This window comes from Jaculus jaculus, chromosome 6, assembly GCF_020740685.1.
Source record: "Jaculus jaculus isolate mJacJac1 chromosome 6, mJacJac1.mat.Y.cur, whole genome shotgun sequence".
NCBI classification, from domain to species: domain Eukaryota; kingdom Metazoa; phylum Chordata; class Mammalia; order Rodentia; family Dipodidae; genus Jaculus; species Jaculus jaculus.
This window is the reverse complement of record NC_059107.1, coordinates 151,146,766-151,168,729: the sequence shown is the minus strand read 5'-3', so window position 1 is coordinate 151,168,729 and position 21,964 is coordinate 151,146,766. Positions and strand designations below refer to the sequence as shown.

Below are 21,964 nucleotides of genomic sequence, written 5' to 3'. Positions count from 1 at the left end.
TGATGATGGTCCTGAGTAGGTAGTGTCAGGCACCGGGAGATCCCGGGTGTCCAGAACATTATGTAGGGGATGATGGAGAGTGGAGTTGCAAGGGGGAAAGTGGGGGAGGGGGGAATTACCATGGATTATTGTCTACAATTACGGAAGTTGTCAATACTTTTTTTAATAGCAAACTTGAACTAGTAAAGAGTCTCCATCTCCAGAAAACAAGTGGCTGAGCAATGGAGTAGAACACACAACATTTTCCTCTGGCCTTGGGATGTATCACATCATACCTACTACACTCATGCACGCACACAGAAAGAAGGAAAGAAAGAAAAAGGAAGAAAGAAAGGAAGGGAGAGTGGGGGGAGGGAGGGAAGGAGGGAAGGAAGGAAGGGAGGGAGGGAGCATGGTGACCACACCCCCTCTTCTCAGTACCTTCTTCTTCATGTCCATCTGAAAGCAGTGGTCATATCTTACCTGTCTCCTTTCTGAAATTGTCGGGAGATTAGAGGAGATTACATTTTCGTGATCTTTTTTGGACCCTGAGTCTTGCCTACATTGAGGAAGAGAATAGAATATTGAGTGACCCTCTTGGAATCCCACGGAGAGCTGTGCCCGATCACTGGCTCATCACATTCCGGAACCAGCCTAGAAGGTGGGGGGGGGGTGGCATTGCAGCAGTTATGTTAGAGGGAAACTAACATGGGGAAAGGCTCAGGCAGGCTTCCTCATGACCAGGGTTCAAGAATTGTTGTTTGGACCGGCTAATATCTTGAGACATTGGTCTTACGGAATGACATGATATGGGGTAGTCCAGCTGGGCCTTTCTAAAGCAGATCCTGTTGTGGTCACTCGGTTCCCTGCATTATCTCCCAGGTATCCTCAGCATGGCTTCCCAACAGGTGTACCTCACAAGTAATGTGTGTCTAGACAGCCATTCCCACATCCATGAGGCATTGGAGTAGCACCTGGATTTGCTTGAATGCCTGGAGAAGCCCTTTTACAAGCCACCCAGAGATTGTGAGCATACCCTTGTCCATACTGGAAGGCGCCTGCTTGACACAGATCCAGAACACTTCTAGATCTATCCTCTGCCCACCTAACCGGGCTCACATCGTGACTCGGGCCTTATGTCAGCTCTCTTTCTGACACACTTGTCACTTATCTCAGTGTTCCACTCTGCCTCCCTACCTACATGCCTCTGTCCACGTGCTTCCCTCAGACCCTCTTCCCTATCTGCCAGACAGACACCAGCCCAGGCTAACCTCAGCCGTCCACCTATGAGTTCCCCTCATAAGCTGGGCAGGTTCTCTGCGTTCCTAAGCAAAGCACGTGGAATTGTCACGGGACGAGGACCTTCCTTCTTGCTCATGCTTATGTTCCTGTGTGAAGAACTAGAGAAGCTGAGTGTTGGCCCTCCACTAACTGTATGTTGAGCTAATGTAGTGAGTGAAGCCAATGAGATGTGGGAAAGTGGGGAAAGAAAGCAAGTTCGTCTATTTCTGTTAGTTTGCACAGAATAGGTCCTCCATACCTAACTGTTGAGTAAGTGAGAGAGATCAAAGCCATTTTAAGGGACTCGCAACAATGGCCAGACTGTAGGAGAGAAGGAAGCTGGAGTCATTGGAGATGCTTTGAGATAAGTCCCACCACCGACACTGAGTCCCTGGGAGACAGTTCCCTAGCGAGGCTTCCTTCCATGCTAATATGAATCGTGGTAAAGGTGTTTATTTCAGCATTGTTCATGACAGCAAAAATGTAGGAAATCATGCAAATATTCTTCAACAGAGGAATACATAAACAGATTGTGGAGTTTTTATCAAATGAGTGAAGTAACTTTAATAATGAACTAGAAGTCAAAATAACTGACATTGTTAAATCACACGCACAACAGTGGATAGACACCGTTAGAATAGGAAATATGCAACATGAAATACACCAAAATCAGCACAGATCGTTTGCCGTTGTTGGTGCAGAGAATGAACTTATAAAACCATGCAGACTTGACACGGCCGCCATGTGAGACCCGCTGCCTCTGAGGAGGAGGCAGGCAAGTGCAGTGAGATGGCAGACCTGCGGGTCAATCTATCATGTTCCATGTCTGTCACTTATTATATATTGTTGGAGGGGACTCTTTACATTAGGTTCTGGACTTTGGTTGGGTTGAAATAAGTCATAAAAATTAAATGTGAATTGTATGAAGTCAAAGTCTGGGCAACTGGGAGACTGGCCTTATTTATGGTTCTGCACTTAGTCGTAGGTTGTTGATCCCGACCCGTCTCCAAGGAGCTTGATGGCCAGCGTTGCCCCTGAGTCCCCACGAGCTTGCCGAGACTTAGTGCCATTGAAAGCGCCCGCCCTGAGCCCAGGCTCCAGAGACCGACAGTGTGCGCAGACCTCTCCAGAAGCTCCGGGATGCGCATCAGCACCTGTCCTGTCTACTCTGAGCTCACATGCCACCCTTGGCTCTAGATATGAGCCCAGTCTACTTGAATTCAGTTGTTGCAATAAGGTTGGAGGAAATTATCTTCTACACGCTGAACTGGACTCACGTTTTCGAATCATTCGCCAAGTCACTGTAAATTCCGGCTATAGATTTCATAAATGTTATTTAACTTTCTGCCCCTAAAGAAACAATCAAGTCATCCGTTTTTAAGTGAATCATTTGGCATACGAAGTTGTGGTTTTGTTTTTCTTTTTTTAATTAATTATTTATTTATTTTAGAGTGATAAAGAGAGAAAGAGGTAGAGAGAGAGAGAGAGAGAGAATGGGCGCGCCAGGGCCTCCAGCCACTGCTAATGAACTCCAGATGCGTGTGCCCCCTCGTGCATCTGGCTAACGTAGGTCCTGGAGAATCAGGCCTCAAACCAGGGTCCTTAGGCTTCACAGGCAAGAGCTTAACTGCTAAGCCATCTCTCCAGTCCTGTAATGGCTTTTTTTTTTTTTTCAATGGCATGCCCATGCACATGTCATTATACTTTGTTCTTATTTATCCCACCCCTTCACCTTTCCCCATACCTCCCCTAGCTGGTCCCATTTCCAAGTATCACATTCAATGTGAACTCTACTGTTTTTACAAGTGTCCCTGCCTCAAAACACATCCCCTGGGGAAGGTTTCCCACATTGCGCTGGAGCTAGCCTGTATGCTCAGGATGGCCCGGCTGTCTGCATTTCTTCCCAACTTCAGGCCAGTGACATCACATTGCTAGCCTGAAATGACCCGAGCTGAGTGCACCAACACCATGGAAACTGACAAACTCTATCAACCAAGCTTTGGTTTCACTCAGGACAGTTTGTAGTTGAACATCACCAGAGTTACCACAGGGGCTGGGGAAACAGGTCAGCTGGAAGGGCCGCCTGCACCAGCACGAGGGCCTGAGATTGCCTGCCAGCGCCCATGTCACAAGCTGCACGTAACCATGCACGCCTGTCACCACAGTCCTGTGGAAGGCAGAGGTAGGAGAATCGCTGGAGCTTGCAGCAGCTCCCGATTCAGCGAGAGCAGTGCAGAGAGGCGGCGGAGCACAGCCAAGCACTCTCCTCGGGCCTCCGCTCCCAGGCACACGGGGCCACACACACTTGGGCACATTCATACATGTACCATACATACGCACACCAAATACACTCGAACGCCATTTTTTTTTTTCAAAGAGAGAAAGTTTGAGCTGGGCATAGTGTCTCTGGCCTATAAGGAACATGTGAGTTTGAGACAAGCCTGGGCTACAGATTGGATTTCAGGTCAGCCTGGGCTTGAGTGAGACCCTGCTTAAAAAAAAAAAAAAAAAAAAAGAAGAAGCCGGGCGTGGTGGCGGACGCCTTTAATCCCAGCACTCGGGAGGCAGAGGTAGGAGGATCGCCGTGAGTTCAAGGACACCCTGAGACTACAGAGTTAATACCAGGTCAGCCTGGGTTAGAGTGAGACCCTACCTTGAAAAACCAAAAAAAAAAAAAAAAAGAAGAAGAAGAAGAAAGAAAGGGAGGGAGGGAGGCTACCAAGGGAACACATAGGTTTTCTGTTTTGTGGAGCACTTAGTATTTTCCTCATTTTACACATGTAGAAAATGAGTCAAAAAATTGGCAAGGCATGGTGGCACACACCTTTAATCCCAGCACAAGGGAGACAGGTAGGTGGATCACTGGGAGTTTGAGGCCAGCCTGAGACTGCATAGTGAATTCCAGGTCAGCCTGGATTAGAGCGAGACCCTACCTCAAAAAAAAAAAAAAAAAAAAAAAAAAACTAAAAGAAAGGAAAATGCAGCCCACAGCACCAAAGTGACATTGTGGATGCTCTGGACTGTGTAGTAGCAAAGAAGCCCAGGCTTCGGTGTGAGGCAGACAGCTGCTGTTGAACTGTAAATAGAACAAGCACCAGTGCTGGCCCTTCTACTTCTCCACAGATAAAACCAGGAAAGGAAAACTCTATCTTGTAAAGATCTTGGGATCATGAAGGAAAATCATCTCTGGAAAACTTGACCCCCTCCTGCCTCAATAGCACACAGAAGACTACAGAGTGAATTCCAGGTCAGCCTAAGCTAGAGTGAGACCCTACCTCAAAAAAGCCTGGCTGTTATCTAGTTGTTTAAAGTACACAATGAAAAGCTTCTGCCCTACACCCTGTCCTGTTGCATACACCCAGGTCTCTCACTAACTACAAAATGATGACAAGGAGGAAACAACAAGCTCTTGTTAGCTTCTTAGGAACTCAAAGGGTTTTGGATCTTGGGTTAAAGACCCAGTGTGAGACCTTCCTTCTATGCGCATGACACAAATATCAGTGAGTCAAGGAGGACCCTGTTGAAAACATTGGGACAGACGTGCACAGCTACTCTATACTGTCACACAATTGAGTTAAGGTGTCTGGGAGTCCTGGGGGCAGAGTCATAAGGAAGCTGCTTTGCACAGCTTCTGGAAACAGAGCAGCAGACCCCATGACAGCAGAGGTCTGGGAGGTAGTTCATCACGGTCTTGTCTGTTAAACCACTGAAACTTCTTTTCTCCCTGTCTCTCTTACATTGACTCCTTTCTCCTTTCCAGGTTGTCCCTTTTCTGTTTTGGTGGCTTTTTTTTTCTCTAGCCCAGGCTGACCTGGAATTCACTGTGTAGTCTCAGGATGGACTCAAACTCATGGTGATCCTCCTACCTCTGCTGCCTCCTGAGTGTTGGAATTAAAGGCGTGCACCACCACACCTGACTTGGTGGGGGTTTTTTATGCTTTCCTCCATAATTCATGGCATGATGATGGACCCTATATCATGCAAGAAACAGCAGCTGCTGTGAGGTCATGAATTCAGGGGCTACCTGGTGCATTTCAAAGCACTCCTCATCGTAGAGCTGGAATTTGGGCCTTCTAAAGCCAAGAACGACACATTTCTGACATTCGTAGCTCAGACGCGCTAACACGTTCTGCCCATTCATAGTATCTGAAGACGGGAAGTGACCTCTCAGCCAACTGGTTACAGGATTGTAGGCTGTGATGTAACACACTACACAATTGCTACTCCCTCTGGCTAGGCCACATGTACCTGGGTCATATGTCTTGACCAATATGATGGTTGCTAATTGAATTAAATATGGACTATCTTTTTTTAACTAAAGAAGAAACTGCTCTGTAACTGCAAAGATAAGTGATAAATGGCGTGCAAGTCCCACATTATCAGCCAAACTAAATAAGGGTGTTGTGTCTCCAGAGAAGGACACAGGGAGAGAGGAAAAAAAAATATATCTGTGAGGAATGTACTACATATCAGGTTTTTTGCTTTTATTGCAGTAACAGGTACACCGTATAAGCTGACCGTTTTAACCACACTTCTGTGAACTGTTCATTAAGCCCACCCACACTGAGTGTAACCATCACCACCTTCATCCCCCAAAATACTAGACTCATTTCCCCACCCCACTAAGCGCTTGCAACAGTCCTTGAAGGTGTGCGTTTCTTTCTCACATACTCGGGGTGTTTTGGAGACGTGGTGTCGTCTCCCATGGAGTGCCTAGCAGAGCCTGGGACAGAATCCATGTGCGCGTGCATGCGGTCTCTATGGAGAAGGCTCTGTGCCTGAACTTTTGGAGGGAATGCTCACCCTTTCCGGTGATCAGGTATCTCTGCACAGAATACTGTCCCCAGGAAGCCCAGGGGGCTGTGGCCATGCTGTGGAAGTGTGCACAGCTCCATCTCACCATTGCTCTTTTGTTCCTCTATCCTGTGCTATGGCCCAGGTGTGATTCTCCTGCTTTTGGACAAGCTGCGCAAGATGAAGTGGGAGCAGATGTGGAGGCTGACGGCAGAGAGGGAGCTCATGGGCATGTTGTCTACCTCCTTGGCTGACCAGGTGAGTGGCCAGTGTTAGTACACAGTATATTGTCACTAGAACACATACCTAAAATAGTCAACTCGTGAATAGCAAAAGGTTTTTGTTGTTGTTGCCATATACACACACACACACACACACACACACACACACACACACACGTATATATATGTATATGTATTTTAAATCAAGGTTACATTATATAGCCCAAGCTAGCTTTGAACTACTGATCCTTTTGCATCAGCTTCTCGAGCATAGGGCTTATAGGTATGTACCACCATGCCTGGCTTTTTAAAGGGTTATTTTGACCCAGAGTCTGGGAAGTTTTAAGACCATGGTTGGTTGACCACATTTCACTTGGTCCAGTAACATAGTAGAAGAACATGATGGTGGGAGCATGTGAAGGAACAAAGCTGTTTCCCATATGTCAGGGGCACACAGGAAAAGAAGAAACTGGGGACCCATGATCTTTTTTAAGGGTGTGCACCCAGTGACCTGAAACCCTGAATAGGTTCCACCTCTGAAAGATTCCAACATCTCCAATGGGGATCAAGAGAAGACTTTTGGCAGGGGGAATATCTCAGTTCTAAACTACACCAGGCCTGGTACTGTTTCTCAAAGCATCCTTCAAGTAGCTATGTCTGAGTTCTTTCTATGCCTATGGTGTGACTCCCTATGTGTAGATAGAGCTGCCTTACACTTGTCAGGCTAGAACATTCCCACCCCTTCGTTTATCTCTTTGTTCCTTCATTTGCTCATTCAGAAGACTTACAGTGAACATTGGATTCCTGGCCCTGCTGAAGAAGGGTGTCAGAAGTTAATGTCATCTTAGGAAGGTCACTCCCTGTCTGGCCCCATATGAGCCTTCCAGACAGTGCTTTATGAAACCAATGAAAAACCTTTCATGGAAACAGTTTGATGTGCCAAGAAGCCACCATCTTTAACATCTCTAGAATGCATCTGCTCCCGGAGGTCCCAGCATGCCATTGCCTATTTCTCAAACATTTCACTTACCTTTATGGTAAATATCATCTAAATGTATAAGCTGATCCTTCCCTGGTGACTCTGAACTCAAGGGAATGGCATTTAAGTAAGAAAGACAAATCCCCAGAGTTGGGAAACCACCCTTTTTTTCATACAGTATTGCAAAGTCCTTAAACTCCACGAAAATTTGAACAAGGGTTCACTAAAGCCCATTTCTCATATTGACTGGGAAAGCTGACAGGCAGAGGGGGAAGGCTCCAGAGACACATCAGGATCACCCACTTAGCTTTTCGTCTTCCTGTGACACTGGTGGCCATCTTCAGATGGGAAGATGCTTTTTCTTGTTTTTTTTTTTTTTTTATTTTGTTGTTGTTCCATTTTCCTTTTCATCCAAACAAGGAGCTCATTCCTCAGGGTCTTCTTCAACATTCAATTGCCCAGTTTATCGAATTCCTACAGTTTTTTTTTCCCCCTGAGGTAGGGTCTCATTGTAGCTCAGGTTGACCTGGAATTCGCTATGTAGTCTCAGGGTGGTCTCGAACTCACAGCAATACTCCTTCCTCTGCCTCCCAAGTGCTGGAGTTAAAGGCATGTGCAACCGCACCCGACCCCACAAACTTTTTGAAGACAGAGGAAACAAGAAACTTTGCAGGGTTGCATCACTGGCTTTGCTCAACGTTATTATGCAGTTTTTCCCTAAGGAACCAAAATCTGATTTTATTTTTCTAAACAGTGAGCTACAGCACATAATGAATGAGTTAAGAAAATGAAATCACTCAGATGCTATCTTAAACCTGAGGGGAAAGTCATCTGCCATCCTCATATTTCAAGTCAGGTCATGTTGGCTTGAGTGTAACCTCAAAAGCTAACAATTGTCTGTCCACATCTGGTGAGGGTGGTTCATTCAGCCATCTTCTGCCATGAATGCCCATAATTCACCTCCCAGCACCACCTGTCAGCAGCCAGCTAATAAGCATGGCCCCACGCAGGGGCTTGGGGAGGAGCCCGAGGGAGGTAAAACTTCCCCAGTCTAGTCAGAGTGGATTTTGAAGCACAGAAGGAATACTTTGGATACCGTTGCCTGCAGGAATCCAAGTAGCATCCATCACCAGGCCAACCAAGAGCCCAGGGAAGGAGCTGCCGGGGGGTGAGGGGGAGATCTATAATTTGTCTCAGCCCTCTGGATGAGCTGAGCAACTTGTCAACACAGTTTTCTCTCCAGGAGACTCAGGATGGATAGCACAGAGCTCCCACATAGGGTGGGACTAGAGGAGGAAAAATGACTTCATTTATTATGTACTGGCTGGCTTAGGGAAGTCACTCCCTTTTGTCCCCATGTGAGTCTTCTGGATGATGCTTTATAAGACCAGGAGGTCTCATGAGCATCTAGTCTTCCTGAGTATTCCCCTTTCTCTGTCCTGACATTGTCACTGTGTTCCTAGAGATTCCAGGAAATGAACTACCCTCAAGTGTGAGCAACCCTGTGCCCAGACCAGGATGTGCGAGACCCCTCCCACACGGGCAGTGGGGCCTGAGAGCTGAGTCTGTCCCGTGACTTGACTGTGTCTTTGGCATTTCTCCTCAGGATATTTTCAATGCTGTCATCAAACAAAACCCCTTCCTGGTGTATCAGCTCCCCTGCTTCTGGAACGTACAGCTGTCGGACCACACTCGCTCTGAGCAATGCTACAGGGACGTGTCTGATCTGAAGGTGGGTTGAGAGGGGCCGTGCTGGGATGTAGTCCTCATCTTCAGAGACAGAATGAGGAGCCCGCAGTGGACCAAGAGAAGCTAGGTGGTGGGGTGGGGGTGGGGGACTTACTAGGGCCTGTATGCAGTGTGGCAGAAAAGGTAAGGGGCACAGAAGAACAGAAAGAACACACTTTTCTTCTTTTTGGTTATTTGCTTCCATACTCTTTCTGGAGATTTCTAGAAAGCATAAAGCGCCTAAGAAACAGCCTGTGTGTTTATTCTTCTTGCCATCTGCTGCCAGCTGTTTTGGCTCATGTCAGCTGTCCAGATCACTGATTAAACTAAAGCAAAAGCATTTTTTAGTGGGTTAGTTCCATGCCGAATGCTTCAGATGAGAGTGTGAATAAGAGGAGGAGAGAGACATGCATGCAAGGACACAGGTACCAATAAACATCACAGGGGACAGGTAAAAAAGTGTGTGAGGGTCAGGGTGGAGAATACAAGCACAGTTATCTCATTCTCTCTCTCTGGAGATGGGACAGAAACAGAAAAGCCTTCATGCAGGCACTGTAGATATCAAGCACTGAGGAAGTATCTGTCTAAAGAGAGAGTTGCAGAGTGTATCAGTTAGCTAGAGCTGTAGATAATGCTGCATAACAAACTATTCTGATTTGCCTGAAATCAGCAACCACTTATTTAGTTGATGAACCTACGTATGGGTTAGATGTTTGGCTAACCCAGACATCTATGATCAGCTTCAGTACAGCTAGAGTGCTGTCAGCAGGCCAGGCAGATGTGCTCCTTTAGTGAGGTAATGGGTGATGAGGAAGCCATGGTGCACAGGAGGAAATGCAGAGGCATACATCACCAGTGACCCATTGGCCAAGGTACTCATGCAGTTCCACCCGGACGTAAGAAGCATGTCAGAATTCCTTGGTTACAGGGGCAGGAGTGGACAGCCATTAAGTGATGTGCCAAGATCTAAGTGTTCAAATGCATTTCACATCCAAACCACAGCAGGAAAGGAAGAAAATGAAACCAGTCCTGTAATGAACACCCACAAATACTGGATAAAATGTGTGTAGCAATTACCTTCTTATTACTGGGACAAAACACCCAGCCAGGAGCATTGTGAGGGAAAAAAGGGTTTATTTTGGCTTACAGTTTCAAGGGGAAATTTCATCATGTAGGGGAAAGCATGGAAGAGCAGGCCACTGAGGCATCACATCCTGTCACAGCAGCTGAAAGGAAACTGTCCAAGTGAGCTAGCTCTAAACATGTGGGTTGGACTAGTAAACCTCAAGGTCCACCCTCACAACACACTTCCTCCAGAATGGCTCCACCTCCCATAGGCTCCACAACCTTCCCAAGTTGCCACCATTTGGGGAGCTAGTGTTTTAAAATACATGAGGCTATGGGGGACATTTCAAATTGAAGCCACCACATTATATTTTTTGGTTTTTTTGTTTTCAAACAAGGCTTTGAAGACATGATTAATCTGCCCACAAAGTAAAGAGAGGAAGCAGAGGCCAGAAACAACAGCAGAATATGAATGCAGAAGGGTCAGCACAGAACAGTTAGACAAGGATTGCCCTTGAGGTGGGCTGCTGGCCTTCAGCGGCTGGCAGTGTCATGAGGAGGTGTAACATAAGAATGTAAGAACAGAAAATAAAAGCATAGAAAGCAAGAAATCAGGGACAGGGAGATAGTTCAATGGTCAGAGGTGCTTGTTTGCAATACCTGCTGATCTGGATTCAATTCCCCAGTACCCATGTAAAACCAGATGCACGATGTTACTCATGCATCAGGAGTTTTGTTTGCAGGAGCCAGAGTCCCTGGTGTGCCCATACATTCTCATTCATTCTCTCTCTCTCTTCCTCTCCCTCTCGCTTTCTCTCTCTCTGCCCCTCTTTCTCTTTCTACATACACACATAAAAATGAATAAATATTAAAAAGAAAGAAATATATCAGCTTGATAGAAATAAACACAAATGTACCACAAATCAAGCAAATGTAAATAAATTTTGGTAATGACAAAAGAGATTTCCAGAATCAATAGAAAATCATATCTAGCCTATGCTGTTTACAAGAGAAATCCCTAACTTATGAAAACCTAAAAGTTTCCCAGCAACAGCTATGCAAAAGATTACCAAGAAAATGTCCAAACGAAAACTATAACATGTTTTAACATCTAAAACGTTAAGAGGGAGCAACATAAAAATAATAAACTTGGGCTGGAAGATGACTCAGCGATTAAAGACACATGCTTAATTCTCCAGTACCCACTTAAAGGCAGATGCACAAAGTAATGTAATTTTGCAATGGCAAATTTCCCTACCATTACACACTCACTCTCATTCTCTATCTCCATGCAAGTAAATAATAAAAATTACAATAATAATAATTCTAATTTTACCAGGAAGATACAAGAATCCTAAATCTATGTATCTCATACTATAGAATATATAGCTTTAACTGTATGAATGTGAAGGGTATAAATAAACACATAAGTAGTTATGTATTCTAATATTTATTTATATCTATATATACACAAAGCTCATTAGATTTGCAGAGAAAGGAATTGGCCTATCATAGTGGGATGTTTTAATCTATGTTTTTCAAGTAAAAAAAGGTCAAGTGGTCAAAAAGGTTGATTAAAATACCAGAGACTTGAACTACATATTAGCAGACTTGATTTATGTGGCAAATAAAGAACATTGTTTTGGACTATTAGAGAATGTACTTCCTCCTCAATCTCACACAAAACATTTATAAAACTGTAGTCATGTCCCACCCCATAGAACAAATCTCAGTACATTTTAAAGACTCATATTTTACCATAATGCTCTGCAATTAACTTAGAAATCTTTAACAATGAGACAAAAGGCATCTATTTGACTAAAATTGATAATCAACTTCTAAGTTCCTCTTGGTACTAAGCAGAAATTGTATTTGAAATTGAAAACTATTTAAAGACTAAATGAAAATGAAAGATCGAAGTGTCAAAAATTAGGGGAATTAATAAACATGTAGGAAAATGTTTAAACTTAAATGTTTGTATTAAAAAGAAAAGAAGCTGAAAAATAATATGCCAAGTTTATAGCTTATGATGATATATAATGAACATTAGAATAAATTTAGATGAAATGAATGGCAGGACATAAAGAAGAAAAGCAAAAATTGATTAACAAATTATTCAGTGAAAACAAAACTTGATTTTTTATAAGGGGTCAATAAAATCAACAACACTGACAAGATTTATCAGGAAAGAAAACTTACCCAGCAAATGAATAGAATTGACATAAATCAGATTTATTGATTCTTTCTGCAAATGCTTTTGAACAAGAGATACTCGTGAGTTCTACATATACAGCAAAAATTAAAGTCATCAATCTATCTATTCATGGAACTTTCAACCCAATAAATAAAGTAAGATTATAGAATGTATTTGCATACTGTGAATATCATGTCCATAAATTTTAAAGCTTACATAAAATGGACAAAATCCTAGAAATATACAATTTTACCAAAAATGATTTATGAAAAAACATCACTTGTCTGGATTTTTTCTATCCACTAAACCTTCTTACAACGAATACAGCACACTGAGTTGGCAAATAGAAATCAGTTCTATCAGTTGTTTTTTTTTAATAAACCTTTCCCGATAATAAGAAATGATAAACACTTTTTAGCTCATTCTGTGAGCTCACAATATCCTTGATTTGAAAAATAGACAAGGAGAATTACAAGACAGAAATGAAATTACAGGCCAGTTTCACAAGTGAATATAGATGTAAAAATCTCAAGCAAAATATTAGCAAACCAAATTCAGCCATGTAGAAAATAGACAATATATCATGGCCAACCTGTGTGTATGCCAGGAAAGACAAGGGTGATTTAACACTGCAAAAATTCCTAAGTGTCAGGATTTTGCTAATAGATTAAACAAGAAACACCATGTAATTCCAAAATAGATGGAGAGAAGTTATTTGATGTTATTTTTTTCTTCGATATGGAGAAGCTGATGTCTTTAGAGCCATTTATGGAAAATTGACTCCTCTCCTAGGGATCAGTGATGCCACCTTTACATATGTCAAATATATGTGTGGATGCTGGCCTATACATTCTGTTGTGTTAATTAATTTGTGTAACCCAAGAAAAATCTCAGCAAAACCATGCTACAGATTTTAGTAGTGACTAACGTGAAAGCTTTGTAATATAAATGTGTTTAAATTTCATCAAATAACTCCCCTCCATCTATTTTGGGATTACGTGGTATTTCCTCTTTTGCCTATTAGCACTGCAAGTTGCAAGAAAAACACTTAGTTTGCCTCTCATGGAACTAGCAGCTCTTTTTCTGCATTTTCATGTCATTAGCTCAAAGAATGTTTAACTAGATTTCACTTCCATTAGAAGCCACAGAAATAAAAATGCCCTTTGTAGCCAATGAGTGCAGAGCTCACACACCCTACTGGGAATCAACTTCCTGGCCTTAGGTGTTAGCAGAGACCTCTGTGCTGAAGTTACCACAGAGAATTTCAAAGAGAAAGTGTTTTGAGCCTGAAGTACAAGAGAATTTGGAGCCAAGCAGGTCTATAAATTCCAATGGCAGTCCTACTTCTTAGAAGCTCACAGACTTGAATAAGTCACATAACATCTCTTGGGTTCAGTTAGATTCTCAATAAAGTGGAAGCCATTACTCTTGGCCCATTCTGAGCCAGACCAAGAAATATACTTGACTACCTCAGTCTTTTGTGTTTCAATGACCTTCAGTTTTTATCTTTTCGCTTCTAAAACTTCATGACTCAGCTTTCCCCGGCTTAACATACAAGAGAAAAAGAGGGAACTAAAGGGGCATCCTGGTGTCTCTTTACCAAGAGTAAAAACTGAGGACACCAGCAAAGGGACCAGTGATGGTTTAGAGAATGGAAAATTCAGGTTTGTGGGACTGTGTTTTGCTCCTCGTGTCTTCCAGAACAGTTAGAGGGTGAAACCCTGGCCAGAAACAGTTGCTACTAGCCAGAGTGTCCATGCTGGGTCTGACGGCTATTACGAGACCTTCAGAACTCAGTAAGCCCTTCCTGCAGGAAAGTCACCAAGAGTAAGAGCCGAACTGTAGCCTGCTGGGTGCTGCGATATGAGGGGAGTGAGATGTCTCAGAGAGCGGGGGGGGGGGGGGGGGGGCAGCCAATCACGAACGTGACCCTTACAAACCTGAGCTGAGTCGTCTTCATGTCCAGACCTGAACACATTCCTCTCGTGTCTGCTGCCCTCATCCTCCTGCTCACCCCCAAAGTGGCCTGGCTGCCTTCTCCCAGGCCCTATCCAAACCATTGCTCCTGCCCCGTTCGTGCGGCTAGAGCTGGGAGTGAACGCAGGCCTGTACAAGGGAGAGCAGCAACCCAAATGTGAGTGAGAGTAGATGCTGGGTGGGCGACCACAGGGCCACGCCATTGCTTCAGGGCCCTCTGTGCAACGTGCACGGAGCCCCTTCCGGGGTCAACGGGAAATGCATGGTAGAAGAAGTCAGCAGACATGGGTTCATAAGGGTGATCAACAGATCCATGCTCACTTAGCTAATCTAATGAATTCTGTGGGACACACACAGCAAAAAAAGTCACAAGGGGCTGAAGAGATTGCTCAATGGTTAAGGCACCTGCCCACAAAGCCTAACGACCAGGGCTCAATTCCCTAGTCCTACATAAAGCCAGACGCATAAAGTAGCACATGCGTCTGGAGTTCATTTGCAGTGACTAGAGGCCCTGGCTCACCCTTTCTTTCTCTCTGTGTCTCCTCTCTCTATCTCTCTCTCTGCTTGCAAATAAATAAATGAATCTTTTTTTAAAAGATGAAAGGAAATGTTCAGGTAGATTGGACGGGAATGGTATTGTAGGCATGGCATCACCTCAGGCCAAACAGGCCAAATGAGGAGAACCTTAGTCCATTTGATAAATTGAAAATTTAATAATCCTATCAATTCATTTAATTGCACAGAGTCATGCAGCTAAATATGCCAGAGCCAAGATTCCAAAGCATATTTATCTGACTCCAAAGCCAGAGTGCATTCCCTTAGCCCAGGGCTGAGAGTGTGTTTCTACCTAAACATATTTTCCAGAGAAAATGCAATAAGGGGTCACTCCACAATAAATAGGAGATGATGGACCTTCTTGACCGTCTTCAAGAACTATTCTGTATAGGCCCTCTTTTGAAAGAAACATTATTTTCATCAATTTCATACATGTATATTTTAAACATATCCATGTCCATTATCCTCTCTTATTCCCTCCCACTCCCATTAAACACCTTCTTCCAAACTACCCGTTTTCCTACTTTCATGTCTTTTTAAACTTTATTTAATTATTTGAAAGCAGAGAAAAAGAATGGGTGTGCCAAGGCCTCCTGCCACTGCCAATGGAACTCCAGGTGCATGTACCACTTTGGGCATCTGGATTTACTTGGGTACTGGGGAATCGAACCCAGGTTATTAGGCTTTACAGGCAAGCACCTTAACTGTTGAACCATCTCTGCAGCTCCTCATGTCTTTTTTGTTGTGTGTGTGACCCACAGAGGTCATTAGATTAGCTTCCGTGGGCATGGATGAAGGGTCATTTACCAGATCACGGGCAACTACCAGTGGTTACATTGTTAAAGAACAGGATCTGCCCCCGCCCCGCCGGCCTGGGTAGCCAGGAACTCTGAGCCCTCTTGGAATGAATTGGGTTTCCGGGGCTAAGGTCCTTCATAGAACATTGCCTCCCTGAGAGAACATTTGAATGATAAGCAACCAGCTCAGAGGCTGCATTGTCGAGCCCGATCCCTTCGTAAATTGGGAACTGAGTAACATAACAGAAAAATACTGAAGCAGAAGAGACAGACACCAAGAGGAATCCTAACATCTGCACAGGAAAATGATGTATTTTCCTAGATAGAATCTGGAGCATCTGCATAGAGAGTAGCCCATAACTCAAGTTTGAAAACATTTTATAACACTTAGAGGAGTGTCAGCTTCCACATCTTTTGAGGCAGACAAGGCACTGTCGTGTATTAGCATATTGGACGTGCCACAAGCCAGGCAGATCGCAATGAAAAATGAGGCAGGAGAAACCAGAGCGAAGGTAATAAGAATGATGAATCGTGAGGTTGATTCCGGAAGATGGCAATGGATCGAAGAAGAAAAACTTGTTGGTTTGGGAGAGGAGATCTGAAATCTAGAATTACCACCTTCCGGCCAGACCTCTTTGCTTCAAGCCAGTGCCTGGTGAATTTCATTGTCTGCCCTCAGTGCAGGACTCAAAGTGTTTTATGATCTCTGTGCACAGGGGGCTCCAGCTAGTACCCTTGGGGTGTCTTTTCAGTTATATATGAGGCTCCGGCCCTCTTCATAGCCTGTTTTGGACACCATTACACTGTGGCCAGAGCACTGGAGTCTCTTACACACCCAGCTGACCATGTAGGCCAGTCGCCCTGGGCCAAGCTGAGCACCCACAGCGGAGTTCTGCCTAGCCTAATCTTGTCTCCTTACCCAAAAATGTAGGAGAGTAGGTGCAACATTACAGAGGTGATGTGAGAATTTAAAGGACACAAATCAGAACAGAGCTGCATGACATATAGTAAACCTGTTTTGTCTTATTAAAAAATAATAATAATAACATTGAAGGCCAGGGAGATAAGTCAGTGGGTAAAGTGCCTGCCTCACAAGTTTAAGGACTTGAGTTAAATTCCCAGGATCTACCTAAAATGCCAGGGGTGGGGGGATGGCCTAAGCCTGTAACCCTAGCGTGGGGGTGGTGGAGACAAGTGAGTCCCCAGAATTCACTGGCTTGGCCAGTCTAGCCTACTTGATAGGCTCCAGGCCATTGAGAGATGCCATCTCAAAACAAGAAGCTTGTGGTATATTTGAGGATGACACCAGGGTTGTCTTCTGGCCACCACGTGTGCATGCACACCTACAGACACATGCGTGGCCACATGCGTACACTCATAAAACACACATAGAAGCTTGAGGCACGCAGCCAACAACATGCACGTATGCAGAAACGTCATGGTTGCTCATGCTCCCTCGGAATCATTTTCACCCTCCTAGGGTCAATCTGTCCCAGCCACTCACAGATAGGGAACTCAGGACCCGGAAGAGAGGAAGTGGCTTGCCCGAAGTGAAAGGCATCGGCAACATCTGTTGGCACAGCTGGATCAAGTCTCTGAACTTTGCATCCTGTGTTCTAGCATCCTGCTGAAAATGGCATGCTAAGCAGACAGGACTTCCGATAATGTACACATTAGTCTTTTGGCTTTCTCGACACTCATCCATTCTCTACTCATGTGGTAATTTTCAGAGCTTTACTCCTTTGGGTGTTCTTGATGTAAGTTATTTGTCTTGGCTTTGTTACACACAGCTGATGTAACTCAGAAGCAGTTATTTCTAGAAACGTCAGCAAGATTCCTGGAAGCAAAGTGGTGCACCTGGAAAAATGTACCTTACTACAGCATTTTCAAGTGGAGATACGCAAGCAGTTCTGAGAGCTGATTGTGGGAGTTCTTTAAAGTGAGGGGCCTGAGGAGCGTGGGGGAGTTGTGGGTACTATATGGGAAATGCGGTTGTCGGTCTCTGTCACTTCTTAGTTGCACTGTATGTCAACACACAGCAGACCTCTCTGGCTGTACAAGGGCCTGGGTGGCAGGGTCCTTAGAAACCCATTGTAGGAAGGAAACACTCCCTGCACAGTCCAGGCTTCTGGAGAAGGCCGGCATTTTGAGATGAGGAAGTACAGTGGCTGGTGACCGGACCCTAAACCACTGAGCAAGGGGAGATACAGTACACTGTGTTAGCACTGGGCCTCAGAAAGGGAGTAGGCAAAGGGTGAAAGCCGGGCGTGGTGGCGCACGCCTTTAATCCCATCACTCGGGAGGCAGAGGTAGGAGGATCGCCGTGAGTTCAAGGCCACCCTGAGACTACATAGTGAATTCCAGGTCAGCCTGAGCCAGAGTGAGACCCTGCCTCGAAAAACCAAAAAAAAAAAAAAAAAAAGGAAGAATTCAAAGAGCTGCCTTAGGGCTGTGGTCAAGACCACAAGCCTAGTGAGTGGTGGCCGTGTTCACAGCAAGATGCAGAGCAGAGGAGGGTAGTGGATACCAAGAGACCGCACTTCAGTTTCCATTAGTCATGACAGAGGCTGGCTGGTGTCATATCCAAGGGAAGGTTTTAAAGATCCAAACCACTGTAGGGCAGGGCTTCTTAAACTTTGCCACTCGCAACTCCCTTGCACCTGAAAAACTTTTCCTGGACCCAGAGATATGCAGATATATATAATAACTATGCAAATCAAACATTTATTAATGATAAATAATAAATAAATTCATTTTAAAATGATTCTTAGATATATATGTATATATAATTTTAGTTTCTATTAAAGGTGAAAGGCATTTTACATACTAATGTAGTGAAAATGCTTATTTGTTTTTACGTAAATAATTAAATTGTAGCTGAATATTTGGTAGTGTGGGACACAGTCAAGCTTGGACACTTTACAAGTTGATTAGTATTTGGATTTGATGGTCGTGAGTGATGGGAGTGCCACCGCACAAGAATATCTGGCACCAACTGGCTGAGGTATGGGTAGGGCCATTCAGAACTTGTTGGACGTCCTGTCCTAATCTCAAGCAAAAATTCATTGAATGATTGTTTATGATGCTCAAGTCAGTTACTCAAACAGCAATTGTGTGTGTGTGTGTGTGTGTGTGTGTGTGTGTTTGGGTGTGTTGTGTACATGTGTATATGCCTGTTCACATGTATGCATGCAAGTGCACATGCATGTGGAGGCCAGAGGTTGATGTCAGGAGTCTGCCTCAGTTGCTCTCTTCTTTTTTAAAATATTTTATCTTTACTTGTTGATTTGACAGAGAGAGAGAGAGAGAGAATAGGCACACCAGGGCCTCTAGGCACTGCAAACAAATTCCAGATGTACGCACCCCCTTGTGCATCTGGCTAATGTGGGTCCTGGGGAATCGAAACCAGGGTCCTTTGGTTTTGCAGTCAAACGCCTTAACTGCTAAGCCTTCCCTCCAGCCCATCAGTTGCTCTCTTCTTTATTGAGACCCTACCTACATTAGCTAGCTAGCAAGCAGAGATCCCCTGTTTAAGTGTCCCAGCTGTGAGGTCACAGGTGTAGCCCACCACTCTGGCATTTTTCTTGGGCACAGTGCAGTCATGAGGATTCAGGTCCTCATCTTGGCACTGGCCAGTACTTCACTCATTGAGCCATGTCCCCAGCCCTCAAATAGCAGTTTTGAAAGTTAACCATCCTACCACAATACAACCTGAACACATAGTAATTTGACACTTAACATGCTACAGAAGTGATGGTAGGTACATATGAAGTCTTCTTTAAGACTGGCATGGTGGCACACGCCTTTAATCTTAGCACTTGAGAGGGAGAGGTAGGAGGAACATTGTGAGTTCGAGGCCACCCTGAGACTTCAGAATGGATTCCAGGTCAGCCTGGGCTACAATAAGACCCTACCTCAAAATAAATAAATAAATAGTCTTTGTTTTCCCTAATTAGGCCATTAGGTTTCTATAAAAGCAGAAAACTTGGTGTGTAAAATAAAAACACTGCAATTGATGACATACAGTAGTCTTGAATCTGAGCTGAGGTGTGTTTAGGTGACACTTGTTGAAGTGCTGTGGCAAGTTGGCATGTGCAGTGCCAAGTACCCATGTTGTATGCGCAGAACCAAGGCCATGGTGAAACCACATGTTGCAACTCAGGTTCTCAAGCTTTTGATTTGGACTTAATTTCCTCCCATTGTATGTTCAGAAACATTTTGCCATTGCCATTTTTTTTCTTTTCTTTTCTTTCTTTCTTTCTTTTTTTTTTTCAACCTCCACCGTTGTTAGCATATAGGGTCATGATCCAGAGCTTAAGAAGCTGTGGGTCTAATATCAGTCTGAAAAGCTACAATTCTGGGTGTCCATATGTTGTATGAAGGTACCTAGTCAAGCTCGGAGCATAAAGACAAGTCAATTCTTTTTTTTTTTTAATTTTTTATTTATTTATTTGAGAGCGACAGACACAGAGAGAAAGACAGGTAGAGGGAGAGAGAGAGAATGGGCGCGCCAGGGCTTCCAGCCTCTGCAAACGAACTCCAGACGCGTGCGCCCCCTTGTGCATCTGGCTAACGTGGGACCTGGGGAACCGAGCCTTGAACCGGGGTCCTTAGGCTTCACAGGCAAGCGCTTAACCACTACGCCATCTCTCCAGCCCAAGACAAGTCAATTCTAACTGCTGCCCTCAAGAAGACTCAGATTGAGGGGACAGAAGGCCTGGCAGATCATTTCTTTCTTTTTAGTGTGTGTATGTGTGTGGTGTGGGTTGAGGGACGTGCATGTCCCAGCACACGTACAGAGGTCTGAGGACAATCTTGGGGTGTTTGTCCTCTCCTTCCACCTTCACTTGAGACAGGGGCTCTCCTGTTCCCCCCACTGTGTGTGGTCCACCAGTTTCTGGATTCTGCTGACCCCTCCTCTTGTTGTCACAGGCGTGTTAGGTTTACACACATGTGCCACTTTGCAGCCGGCTTTATGTAGGTGCTGGAAAACCACACTCAGGCACGCAGGCTTATAAGCAAGTGCTTTTAACCATGGAGCCATCCCCATGATTTCTATACAATTTGGACAGTATTTTGCAGAATCCAGCTAAGAATGAAAATTCTAAGGGGAAAGGAGGGGTGCTGGGCATGAATGAGCACAGAGGGCAAGGAACCATGTCCAAAAACTGATTCACCATAGGTAAGGGTACAATGTAAACCCACAGACAGGCAGAATTCAGGCTGCTTGAGGCTTTCTGGTCCATGCTAAGAGCTGGACCTGTGTGTGAGTCATGGCACCAAATAAATAAATAAATCTCTGAGCTGACTTATTTCAATACAAATTTTTAACACTATCTATTGATACATGAGAAAAACAAAGAATGTTTGACTTCATTACATGCTTAGGCAATTTTGTTAACTTAGGGAAAACAAGCCATTATATTCTTGAAATCATCATCCACTGTTAATATTTTTAATATGGCAACACTACTGAAATGCTTCTTTTTTTTCAAATATAAGCCTAACACCTGGCAACACAATGATCATAGTTTTGAAGGACATTTGCTAAAAAGTTCTTGGGAATTAATGGTCATCATTGAAGAAAAAATTCCTTCCTATTATATGCAGCTGTAACTGTGAAAAAAAAAGTATACCATTGGCTGTGCTTATTAAGTTTTATAATCCTATTTTCAAGTCAATATAAAAATCATAAATATTTTGATAGCATTCAGATATTAAATTTAAATCTTTCTTGACGGTTCTTTTTCAGCACTTGTTAAGTGCATTTTAATATTTTAGTGTTTTTAGCAAACATGCTAAAACCCCAATTGGAAGTTAATTTTGAAGGTTAAAATATATTTTGAAGTTTTAAAATATGTAGAAATAAGTACATTGATAGGTAACAATATTTCTGGCTTTATAACCATGTAACAAAGGAAACTTAAAATTTCTAAAATCTCCATGATTTATTATAAATCCCTCCCTAAAGAAACCATACTTACTTCATCATGTATGTCTTTTTAAATATGATTTATTCATTTGCACATATTAGTGTGCACACATGCATTCACGCACATGCACCAGAGTCTCTTGCTGCTACAAATGGCAGGTGCATGGCTCACATTTTGCAGATGGCTTTACATGGGTGCTGGTGAGTTAAACCTGAGCTCACAGACTCTGCCAGCAAATGCCTTTAGCCACTGAGCCATCTCTCCAGCCTCTCAGCACTTACAACTTTCAGGGTCAGAGTAAGTGTGTGTTTTGTTTTGCTTTTCAAAGTTAAGAGTACATGTTCTTAGCACTTAGCCCCCATCTTTTCACAAAGAGTTAGAATCCAGCTGGGCGTTGTGGCGCACACCTTTAGTCCCAGCACTCGGGAGGCAGAGGTAGGAGGATCACTATGAGTTGGAGG

At 44.0% G+C, this 21,964-nt stretch overlaps 1 protein-coding gene across 3 annotated transcripts in view; it reads left to right on the top strand.

Moving 5' to 3' along the window:
* Large1 (LARGE xylosyl- and glucuronyltransferase 1) overlaps window positions 1-21,964 on the top strand; it is a 576,767-nt gene that overhangs the window by 480,859 nt on the left and 73,944 nt on the right. For all 3 annotated transcript variants that reach the window (XM_045152294.1, XM_045152293.1, XM_045152295.1), the window contains exons 8-9: window positions 6,200-6,312; window positions 8,861-8,986. In XM_045152294.1, the coding sequence (XP_045008229.1) occupies window positions 6,200-6,312; window positions 8,861-8,986 (239 nt within the window). The remainder of the gene's footprint in view (window positions 1-6,199; window positions 6,313-8,860; window positions 8,987-21,964) is intronic.